General features: G+C 54.6%; 1 protein-coding gene across 1 annotated transcript; it reads right to left on the minus strand.

Annotated features, from left to right (window-relative positions):
* Positions 1 to 3,265: 3,265 nt before the first annotated feature.
* SOCS1 (suppressor of cytokine signaling 1) lies at positions 3,266 to 5,083 on the minus strand. The gene is made up of 2 exons (XM_019650931.1): positions 4,986 to 5,083; positions 3,266 to 4,399 (listed from the first exon to the last, which is right to left on the minus strand). Exon 2 carries the CDS (start codon positions 4,347 to 4,349, stop codon positions 3,717 to 3,719), a length of 633 nt encoding a protein of 210 aa, XP_019506476.1. The 5' UTR covers positions 4,350 to 4,399; positions 4,986 to 5,083; the 3' UTR covers positions 3,266 to 3,716.
* Positions 5,084 to 12,126: the final 7,043 nt, after the last annotated feature.

Here is a 12,126-nt window from a genome sequence, read left to right on the forward strand (position 1 = left end):
AGGATCTTCCAATCCACCATGGCCTACAGGGCCCTGGCCGCTGCCCACTGCCCACTGCCCACCCGTTCCACCTCATCTCCTGCCACTCGCCTTCACTCAATCCCCTCCAGCTTGGCCAGCCTTCTGGAATGCGCTGAACGCATCCCAACGGATGGCCTTTGCACTTGCTGGTTTTCTGCCTGGAATGCCAGCCTCCCAGGCTGGCCTCCTTCTGTCATTCCAGGCACAATTTCAGTGTCCCCTTACAGGAGGCTTCCTGACCTTTCTTTCTAAAATACCGCCCCCCCCCCTCGTCCAACCTGTTGAGTCTTCATCTGAGCACCAGCACTACTTGGAATGTTGTTTCTTTAGTTTCATGTTCAGTGATTTACTGTCTGCGTCCCGGAATGTGAACTCTAGGAGAGCAGGGACCAGACTCCCTCGCTTTTGTTCCTTCCTGTGCCCTCTGGGTTTAGAGTAATGAACGCCTGGAACACAGTAGGTACCCAGTGAATGCGTGTTCTATGGACTCAGCTGTCATTTACTGAGCACTGCATCATTCGGAGATGGTTTGCCAGGTTATGTGCTAAGTGCTTTATGTGCATCACCTCAGGAAGAGGCTTCGGTGCTCCACTTCCTGGCTCTGGGACAGTAACAGTTCTATTCATAAGCTTCAGAGGATCAAGCAAGCTGAGGTGAGGCCTAAGAATATGCATTTTCCCAGGAGTCTGCCTTCTTCCCTCCTCCACTCGTTAAGAAACCAATTGCCTTTAGAGTGGCATGGTCCCAGTCCAAGTCGCGGCTCTCACTTCTGAGCTGCGTGACCGAGTGACTGTACTCTGCGCCTCCATTTCCTCATCTCTAAAATGGGGATCAGAGTCCCTGGTTCAGGGGAGGCTTTGATGCAGGTCTGAGAGTGTTCCCACACCTGCATGCAGTCCCCATCCTGTGGAAGAGCTGCCCCATTCCCATTCTGTGTGCCCCACACTGCCCAGCTCACCCACTCCCAGTAGGGAGGGTACCTCATTGGCACCTGGGCCACCAGCCTGGTCCCCCACATACACACAAACCCTCCTCTCACTTTTCATTCTTGTAAATTGACGTCAGCACTGCTGAATCATGAAGCTGAGGTTTGAGAGAATCTGTACTGCTGGGTAAGCCACATGGTGCAGACTGCCCCCCCCCCAGCCCTTTTCCTCTGCCTGCTGTGTGCACAGGATCTCAGTCGCACGGGGCCTGGAGGGCAGGGGGCTTTTAGGTCATTTTAGGCCACTGTACGTGTTAGTACAGATTTTTAAAAATTACTTAACAGAGAAGGGGCCAGCTCTGGGGAGTGTGATCAGAGGGGGTCTTTATTCTTAGCTGTTTTGCTTTAGCTTTTATAAGAGGAATGGGTTTGTGTAATGAAGATGTGGCTTTTAAGCTTTTTTTAAAAGGAAGAAAAAAACCTTGAAAATATTGTTGACTACCTGCTAATTCATCCCTCTTTAGAGGACTCGTTTCCTCATCTGTAAAACAGGACCTAAATCATATGGCTAGGGCGAAGGTTGAATGTTTTAATATAGGTAACTAGGGGCTTGGAATGGTGCCTGCACAGTAATGCTGTATGTAAATGTTAGCAGCTGCTGCTGTTATTATTACTGTGACCGTTGGGCCCTCATGGGAGGCTGTGTTACCCAGTGGTACCTAGCTTCTGAAGCAGTCCAATCTAAGTTTGAAAATCTGGCTCCACCACTTGCTGTGTGCCCTGCTCTGCCTCTCTGAGCCTCAGTTTTCCCTTCTGTAAAATGGGGCAAGAGGTTTCTAACTCACAGGATGGTCGTGAGGATTAAACAAGGTAGCAAGGACCCTGCTCACTAAGTGTCTGCGAGCACTGCCTTCTTGGATTTCTCCCTGTTTCTCCAGGCACTGCCCAAGCTGGGTAGGAAACAGGGAAAAGTCAGAACAAGGACAGGACTTGATCCACAAAGCAGACAACAAAGGACAGGGAGGTGGTTCACAGAAGAAAAAGCAGCGATTCCTTGGAGGTAGGCAGACGTCACCTCCTTCCCTCCCACCCTACCTTATTAAAGGATGAAATTGCCGAAGCTTCTCTGAGATCCTAAATCTCTCCTGGCCGTCCTTAACCTTGAGGCCTGGAACCTATTTAATCCCTAAGACAAGCCTGGGCAGCTCCAGCTCTCAAGTTAATTTTATGCTGCACTTTCAAGTGTGAAAGGTATTATTAAATATTAGCACACTCCATTATAAGTATATCCAAGGCTGCAGAAGGCCATTCCAACTTCTAAAAATGAAGTGCAACATCTGCTTAACCCTAAACCTGAAAATGACTCAATTCACCTGGTTCGGCAGCACAGCCCTGAGTTGCCAGCTTACCTGTCAGGCCAGCCACAGACACAGGAGTAGCCGTAAAACCCGTGTGGTGGGGACTTTCTGGTGTTGCAAACCAGCCCTACAAGCATCCTGGAGCAACCCTTCCCTCCCCAGGCTCCTGAAATGACCACCTTCTCTGATGGGTTGATGCCCACTGCTGAGGGTTCCAGCAACCACCTCCTCCAGCAAACCCATTTTAGAGGTCCACACTGAGGCCCCAAGAGGCAAAGGGAATTGCCCAAAGCCACCGCAGGGCCCTCCTGCCACCACAGACCACAAAGCCTCATTCTGACTCCCAAGTCGTGCGTTTACCAAGAAGTACACAAGACAGAACAAGGCAGGAAGAAGGCAGGCAGGCCTAACCCTGTATCCCCCATCCCACCTAAAATATGGCTCCCTTGATGCTGAGTTTCAGAATGTGCCACTCCTTCCAAAAACTCATTAAGCTCCCACTCCCCCCCCCTTTCCTGGAAGTTGTTGTGGTCACAGAGTGAAATTTCCTCTTTGTCATCCATTGCAAACAGAGTCTAGGTGGACAGCCGAAAAAGGCCCCAGTGACTTCTTTGACACAGGAATGACCACAGACAAATTTACCCCTGCACTGGTTTTCTCTTCTGTAAAATGGGGATAAGAAAGAGCCTTGCTTCATAGATTTTCTCTATAGGATTAAGTAAAATGAAGCATGTAAAGCTCCAAATAGGTCTTGGCACACATTAACATGAGCTGCCATTTTAACTAGACACACAACACCAAAACTAGACCCACGGTTCCTCTCCCCCCATAGCTGTAGGGGGAACCAAGCAGGGTTCTTGCGCACAGGAAAATGGGCCACACACACCTCCAAACAGTTCAGTCTTAGGGTCCCTCTCCCATGGACCTGTTCAGAACCAAGGAAAATCTTTGAGCAAAGCACACGCTCTAGAAACCTTTTCTTTAAAAAAAAAAAAACTTTCATAATAAAGTTTATTACCTAAACTGGTTGTAAAAAATATAAAATAGGATTCTGCACAGCAGAAAAATAAAGCCAGAGACCCTCCCCCAACCCCTGGTTTGTGCAAAGATACTGGGTATATGTAAACATGAAGAGGTAGGAGGTACAAGTTCAGGTCCTGGCCCCAGATATTTAAGTTAAGCTGCTACTACAACCAGGGGGACCCAGAGGGAGCACCAGGAGGGGGACACGCCCCCAAGAGATGGGGAGGGGTCTGCAGCCTCGTCTCCAGCCGAGAGGGGGAGGCGCCTCGCCCCCCCCACACTGGCTCCCTCCAACCCAGGCGGGGAGGGCACCCACGCGGTTCCAGAGAAATAATAATTAATAAAAAACTATTATATAGCCCTCCAGTTAATGCTGCCTGCGCGGCCGGTCAGATTTGAAAGGGGAAGGAACTCATGTAGTCACGCAGGACGGGGTTGAGGGGGATGCGCGCCAGGTTCTCGCGGCCCACGGTGGCCACGATGCGCTGGCGACACAGCTCCTGCAGTGGCCGCACGCGGCGCTGGCGCAGCGGGGCCCCCAGCATGCGGCGCGGCGCCGCCACGTAGTGCTCGAGCAGCTCGAAGAGGCAGTCGAAGCTCTCGCGGCTGCCGTCCAGGTGGAAGCGGCCGGCCTGGAAGTGCACACGGATGCTCGTGGGGCCCGAGGCCATCTTCACGCTGAGGGCGAAGAAGCAGTTCCGCTGGCGGCTATCGCGCACCAGGAATGTGCCCACGGGCTCGGCGCGCAGCCGCTCGTGCGCCCCGTGCACGCTCAGGGGCCCCCAGTAGAAGCCAGAGGCGTCGAGGAGCGCGCTGGCCCGGGTGATGCGCCGGTAGTCGGCGTGCGAGCGAAACGTGCGGAAATGCGTTTCGCCCGGGGCCGGGGCTGGGACCGCCGGGCAGGGCCTCGGGCGCGCCGGGGCCGCGGGCGAGGAGGAGGATGAGGAAGACTCTGGCCGCCGTCGGGGCTCTGCTGCCGTGGAGATTGCATTGTCGGCTGCCACCTGGTTGTGTGCTACCATCCTACACGCGGGGCCAGCCGGAGGGGTGGGCCATAGCGTCCGGGGGTGCGCTGATGGGGGGGAGACAGAGGCAGTGAGCGGAGAGTCTGGGTGGGACCGGGCAGGTGTGGGGCTTAAGGTTGAGCCGATGGCCCTAACGGGCCGAGGGCATAGAACGAAATCGGCGCGGTCCCTTTGAGCCTCAGTGGGCTCATCTAGAAAATGGGCTTCCCAGTCCGCGGAGGACTTTCAGGCGGTGGGAGCTTGGTTTGGGCGGAGTCCAGCCTCCAGGAGGCTGAGTTTGGGTAAGGGGGAAGGGAGGGCATGGAGAGAGGTGCCAAGGAGAAGCCTGCCCCGACTCTGGCCACCCGGCCCTCGGCTCGCTGCCCCTAGGCCGCCGCCTGCTGGCCAGGCCGGGGATTGGCGCCTCGTCCGGGCGATTTGGGCAAAAGCAGGGGAAAAGCTGCGCTGCGGGAACCCCACGCGCAGAGTGCGGCCAGGGTGGGGCCGGCGGGGGCCAGGGGCGTGGTGGCCGCGACCCCACCACACAGCCCCGGAGGCCGGCCTGCCTGACACACGGCTGTCCTGTCCTTTCCTTTCCTTTCCATTCCGTTCACCCCCTCTCCCTCCCGCTTCCTTGCCCGGTGCCGGGCTCACCTGGCGGCGGGGCGCTGGGCGCCGCGGGCGGGGCGGCGGGGGGCTCCGGGGCGGCTCTCGCGCATGCTCCGGGGCCGGGAGCCGTGCAGCTGCCACGGCCGCAGCTCGCTCTGCTCCGCGCCCGCCCCTGCACCAGTCTTTTAAACCGGCTTGGGGGGCGGGGGGCGGGGCCCGCGACGGGAGGTCCGCCCCTTTCCGACTCCACCCCCTGCAGGCCCAGTCCTCCCGCGCCACTTTCGGTTTCTGTTTCTGCGATGAAGGCCACATTAGCTAAACCTTTTGCACACAGCCGGTCCCTCCCCGGAGAGGCCCCCCTGCCCTGACCTAACCACGCACCTATCCTGGGACCCTTCCATCAAGGTCTCTGGCCCCACCCCTGAACCCCCTGGCTACTTCTCCTATGGTCCCCTCGGACCTGGCTCCTCTACTTTTATTCCTCTGTCCTGGGTCTCAGATTTCTGCAGCCAAAACCTTCAGAATACTCCGGACTAGCCGTGACACACCCCTCTCCCTGCCAGGTGTCTTAGCTCCCATCTCGGCAGATCTCTGTGCTCTTCTCCCCTCGAACCAGACTCCTCCACCCGACCTGGGGTCTCGCCAGGAGGTCTTGGCCTTGGACCCTTCCGGACGGGCTCTCGCCGTCCGTCGCCCTGCCCCGGTATCCCGGACCCACAGCGGCGGATCCCCCACCCCCGCGCACTCCTCCTGGCCCGTCGCTTTTTCTGGACTTGGCTTGGGCTTCCCGGGAAGCGGCAGCCTGTGACCACAGGCTTCGGAGGAACCCTTCAGTAGTGCAGGAGGAGTGCCTCGACTGCGGGCCGAGTTCCTCAGAAACCGGGCGGGCCCCTGCGAGGCTACCCCCACCCCACGCGATAGCTGGAGAAACTGAGGCTCTGGGGAAAGGCTGTGTTTTGCAGTAACTGGCAGATGGGGAGCTTTTATTTTGGGGAGAGGAGCATCTGGGCACCTCCAAACACACTTTGGAGCCCAATGAAAAGATGGTTCATTTTCAGATGTGGTGATTCCCAAAACCTACTTTGTTTTATCCTTACCAGCCGTCCTCTCCCTCAGCGTCTTCCTTATAGGTTCAGTCAAGCATCTGTCTCCGCCCAGCACTCATATCTTGGGTTTGGAATGATGAGGGTTGGTGGTGTGGGCTGTAATTTACATGTAAATTACATGTACTTCTGTGTGTGATCCATGATCCTGTCTGGTGGAAAGGCACGGAGTTGGTACCTGACTGATACATGTATTTTTAAAGGAAAGGAAAAACAAATGAAGGTTGGGGCTGGTGGGTGAGTAGTCTCAGAGTTTGGAGGGGTCACACAGAAGACAAGACAGGCTGGGGCATGGTGGCTGGCTTCACGCTTGTACACACTGCCCTCTGCAGGGAGTTCTCAGGCGGCAGTCTAGCCAGCACTTCTTGAAGCCCTGGTACCGGGCCCTCCTGCCCACCTCCCCCACCCCCAAGCAGAACCCAGGCCCCCTGTGTTTCTTCCTGAACACAAGGAGGCAGCCCAGAACCAGCCTTGCTTAGGACCCCATTGGCAACCTGAATTTGTGTGTGACAGCAGCTAGTGTTGGTCATTGATGTAGTAGTCCTGGGTGGTGTGTGCGTGCGTGTGTGTGTGTGTGTGTGTGTGTGCACTTGTGCAGGGGGTGACAGAGAAGATGCAGAGCCATGCAAGTGCCAGTGGTCAGGTCCTGTGGTCATTCCAGGGCACCTACTATGGGCTGCACCCTATGGTGGGTGATGAGTAAAATATAAAGTAGTGGTTAAATGTCAGACTATGGCCCCAGACCATCCCGGTTCCAATTCTATCTCTGCGTCTTTCTAGCCTTGTAACCTTAAGCGTGTAATTAACTCCACTGCCTTGGTTTCTTCACCTGCGAAACAGATAATAATAGTACCTCCCTCAAAGCAGTAGGTATTAAATGAGTGATCATGGGTTAGTTAAGTGCTTAGAATAGTCCCTGGCATATAATTCAGTAGGTGTTTGCTGGTGCTAATGTTCACCCAAGGGTGCCTGTGGGCGTGGCAGCGTGTTGGAGCCTGCACACACATGGCTTTATTCCTTATGCCCATCTCAGAAGCCAGAGGAGGCACAGGCAGAGTCAAGGAGGCGAGTTTCACCAGAGCAAAGCAGGCCCGTGGATGCTGGCCGTGGGGCGGGGCGCCACTTCTCACTTGAGCTGGGGGCCGGTGGTCTAAGCCCAGAGAAGGCGGCCAGGCTGGGCTGGCTCCTACATGACCTGTCTTCCTGCCAACATGTCTCCTTGGCAGGCCTCTGGGCAGAGGGACATCTATAAATAGCTGATGGCCCATATGTCCCCACCTCGTAGGCTACTTGGGAGAGCCCCCCCTTTTTGCTGGGGACTGGGGCCTCCTTCTCTTGGCCCCCCTTTTGCTGCTACCCACCCACCCATCCCTGTGGAGACTCTTTCTTCATTTCATGTACTGATACCTGTGATGTATTGGTTTAAGCTGACTGTGTGCTAAATGCTTTATAGTCAGACTACTGGATTGGTGCACAACAATCCAGCCTGCCCATTTTACAGATAAAGAAACTGAGGCTCAGAGGGGTTGTCACTTGCTCAGGGGGCAGGGCTGAGATTCACACCCGCGAGACTGGACCCCCCCAAAGCTTTTGCCCTTGTCCACTGTGCTGTAAACTCCCTCCCCCTGACCTGGTGATCTCAAATCCTGGTTTGCCTGCTGGAAAAACAGTAGATGTTAAAGAAATCAGAAATTCATTTGGATTCTGAGCCTGCCTAGGGAGGAGTGGGGACAGGTCTGCCTCTCGTTTATAAGCCTGGGGAGCTCCAGGTCTTGGCATCTAAGCCTCCTTCTCGCCCCTTGTGGCTTTGGACCCTGCTGTCTCCGGTTTCCTTGCCTGCACAGTGGGACTGACCCCGTCCTCCACCCTGACCAGATCCTAGTTGTGAAAGCTATGGTGAGTCAGGCCCCTGTTGCTAAACCCACGTGGGTTCTCTTCACTACCAACAGCAACGGTTACTATAGCTTTGGTTTCATTTTCTGGAGCCCTGAGTTCAAAACGAAACCAAATCCAGATGCCAAAAGGGAAAAAGAAATATGCTGATTGACAAGTATCTGTCCCTTGGGCCGTTCTCCCTGGAGGACTGGCGCTAGACTCACAGGAACCTAGACAGCATGGGCCCCACCCCCCACCCCCACCCTCCCCCAGGAGCTCAGGCTCCACAGCCAGAATGGGCTGCATTTGGACTCCAGGCATCCTGCTTCCCAGATGTGCGACCTTGGGCAAGCAAATTGCCTTCTCTGGGCCTCATTTGGCACATCTGCAAAATGGGCTCTGGAAGTTTTGTGCCTCACAGGGCAACAATGCATGCTAAGTCTGAATGAAGCAAAGTGTCAGGCACAGAGAACGTGCTTAGCACAAGTGACTTCTTGTCACAGGGCCAGCCAGCCCTGTGTCCACAGCTTGCTGGGCCACAGCCAGACATGTGAGATGGATCTCCTCCCACCACCCCACCCCACCCCTCCCTGGCCCCTTGCAGTCGGGAAGTGAAGGGCCAGTCAGTTTTGCAGTTTCTCTTTCCAGCTGTGGCAAAGTCCTGCTGGGAAAAGCAGCCCCTGGTTAGGAGGCATCATCCTGAAACTGTTCTCTGCCCCAGTGCTCCTCAGCCCTCCTCTTGTAACACACGGGGCAGCCACGGTTCCCAAGGGAGCCTGTGTCTCTGGGGAGCCCTGAGCTGTGGGCTGTGGAGCACAGATTCTGCTGTCAGCTGGCCTGGGTTTACATCTGTCACTTGATAAGCAGATGGCCTGGGGCAAGCTTCTTATGTGCCTCAGTTTCCTCATCTGCAAGATAGGGGTAATAATATTTATTTCACTCTTTCGGTATTTATTCAGCAGGTATTTATGGAGCAGACCTAATGTCTGCCAAACACAGGGCTCTCAGGGGTCTTCCAGCAGACCTAGGGGAGACAGACGGTGAATTCACAGCATCAATTCAAATCACATTAGGTGCTATGGGTGCAATAAACAGAGAATGGGAGCCACAAGGTGTTTGTGGGTGGGGGAGGAGTGAGAGAAAGCAGTCAGGGAAAGCCTCCTGGAGGTAGTGACATGGGAATTGAGGTCCTTCTAAAAGTGGATGAAGAGAACTCCAGGTAGAAAGAGCCAGCGCAGAGGCCCTGAGGTGGGAGTGAGTGGCGTGCTGAAGGATCAGAAAGGAGACTGTTGTACAGAGCGAGCGGGGAGTGCAGGGGCGCGGCCTAGGGCTTGGCCCATTGACCTGGTGGGCCTTGCTGGGAGGTGTAAGGGTTTGGAATTCCCTTGCAGGAATTCCAGTAGGCACAGTAGGATTGAGCATGAAAGAGCCCTCTGGCTGCGGACCTTCTGGACAACCGGGGCTTTAGCCATGATGACCTACAGAAGGGCCTTGGAACACGCCTCACGACTGTCCCTGACCCCCCCCCACCCCCGGAATGTCACCACACTAGCCCCTGAAATGGGTGCAAAGACAGTCCTAAGGGAGAGCCAGGCCATTCATGCTTTGTAGGAGAGAGCACGCTCTCGCTGCTCGGGGAGTCCAAGGCCTGAGCTCTGGGGTCCGCCCTCACTCCCTGGGAGACCTTGGGAAAGGCATCACCATTTGCCAGTACCGTTTTTTTTTGGTGTCTTGTCTTATTTACCTTTCCTCACGGTTCTGTGGGGTGGAAGGTATGCGTTGCCATTTACCAAATGAGAAAAGCACGACAGGGAGCTGGTGGAACTTGGTGAAGGTGTTTTGGGGAGCTCTGCTTCATTGTGTGGGGCAAACCCTAGTCCCAGCCCCTCCTGACAGCAGGAAAGATCATGTGTTTTGTGGGGGGAAGGGTTGTGCACAGTCCAAGGGGAAGGTTCCCTCTGACAGAGGAGGCCCAAAGGCTGGGGAGTGATGACATGAGCTGGTGGCTGGACTCCAACATGATGACAGGCTGCCTCCTGGGCAGTCCTGGGCAGACTTGATGGGAACCTTCCAGCAGGCCCATTCATCCCCATGTGACAGGTGAAGAAAGAAGTGATTGGTCAGATGTGAAGTAGCTGGTGCTAACCAGCTTTTGGAAAGCAGTCGCTGTTATTGTGTTAATAACTCCAAACCAGCCGAGGCAGGAGAGAGAGAGAGTTTCTGAGAGTACTGGCTGTGACATCCAGACACACCTGGTTCCAGTCCCAGCTCCCTCCTCCTCCCGTCACCTGTGCTGTGGCTCAAGGCAAATCGACTTATTCCTGTAGCTCAAAGAACTGTCACACAGCCCAAGCTGGCAGGCTCAGTGCCTTTTCATCAGCAAATCCCTCAGGACCTCACTTGGAGCCTATCTGTTCTACTTTTACATGCTTTTCTAATAAAACGGTCTGGTTCCCACACAAGCCCGTCGCAGACGTGGCAAATCAGGTGTCAGCAGCTGACAGCAAGCTGCAGTAGCAGTTACCTCTGGCAGTTGATGTAGAGGGTAAAAAGGATTTGTCAAAGCTCTGAGACTAGACACAAACACTTGACTAGACACAGCAGGCCAGGGACACTGAGAATGGGGGGCAGGATGACTTAGCTCATCGGCCCCTCACCGCGGGAAAGCTGTTGAGAGTAGCAGGTGCTATGACAAGAGGTTGCATTTGGCCTGGTTCTCTCAGCTTGGAGAGGCATCTTTTTTCGGGGCACGCAAACCAGCAGCAGACTTGACAGTGGCCCATGACGCTGGGAAGCCCAGTGTCTGCTGACGCAAGAGGAGGCGCCTGGCTAAGCCAGGAGGGCCCTGAGCACGCTCCAGGAAGAGGTGATCTTTGACCTGAATTTTAGAGAACCAGTGGGACTTAGCCCAGGGAAGAGAAGTGGGGAGCACTCCTGGCAGAGCACGGTCCAGGCAAAAGCCCGGAGGCAAAACTCTGAGGACATGAGTGGCAAGGAGCCGGAGATGAGCCTAAGCTAAGCAGGATAGGCTCCCAGTGCTCTCCTAGTGGGTGTAGGCAGAGGCTTGCCTGGGCCTCTGTCTGCCCTGGGGTGATGCGTCCCTCTGGGTCCCTTCTGGGTCGCACCAGCAAGCTCAGAAAGGGCCTGCTGCCACTGACTCAAGAGAAGGTAACACTTTGCAGCCACAGAGTTTATAGTCAACGTTCCTGTACTCTCTTTTCAGTCAACAAAGCTTGGCTGAGCACCTACTAGATGCTTCACTGATGCTCATTTCTGGTTTTTCTTCTTAATTTACCTTTTTATTTCCTTGTATAAAATAAACCTTTTCCCCTCCCCAGATGTAACCCGAGGCACCAGCTTTGTCAGTGTCCTTCCAGATCGTTTCTTTCGCTTTTACATGCCTGAGTTCCCCCCCATAGAAACACAGTGTTGCTTTGTGTAGAATTTGTTCCTCTGTAAATGCTAGATCTTTCTCCATCTTGCCCTTTCCCTCAACAGTATATCCTGGCAGCCTGGATAGATCACATATATAGACCAACTTCATTCTTTAAAAAACTACATGATATTCTTTTTAAAAACTACATCCTCAATGAACCTTGTGTGTTCATGTATCCATCCCCTGTGGATGGGCACATAGGTTGTTTCCAGTTTTTTGCTCTTGCCAACAATGTGGCCCTGCACCTCCCTGTACAACGTCTTGGCACACGTGTGAGAAACACTTTGCACACTTTCGATGTTAATAGACACGGCCAGTTGCCCATCAGCATGCCTGTGCATGCTTGCCCCCTCAGCACTGGCATCTGACCATGTCTGCTTTCCTGTGCCTTTGCCAGTATTTGTTACTCTCAAACTTTTTTCATTTTTGTCCATGTACCAGGAACACAAGTGGCATCTCACCATTGCTTTAATGCCTGCACTCTCTTTCATTTATTCAACAAGTATTTACTGAGTTCCAAATATGTGCCAGGACTGTCTGTGATAAGTGTTGGGGATGCAGTAATCAACAAGAGCGTGACCGGGCCGGACGAGTGGCTCAGCTGGTTAGGAGTTGGCTTGGGACACCAGCTCTGAGCAGCAGGGCCCTGGTTCGGGTCCCACATGAGGGCCAGGGATGCTGCCCTCTACAGCTAAGATGATGAACAACAGCTCGACCTGGAGCTGGGCTGCCATGAGTCGCCGGCGACGGCGTAGGCTGCAGCGGGGCTGGC

This window comes from Hipposideros armiger, unplaced genomic scaffold (genome assembly GCF_001890085.2).
Source record: "Hipposideros armiger isolate ML-2016 unplaced genomic scaffold, ASM189008v1 scaffold_149, whole genome shotgun sequence".
In the NCBI taxonomy this organism is placed as follows: domain Eukaryota; kingdom Metazoa; phylum Chordata; class Mammalia; order Chiroptera; family Hipposideridae; genus Hipposideros; species Hipposideros armiger.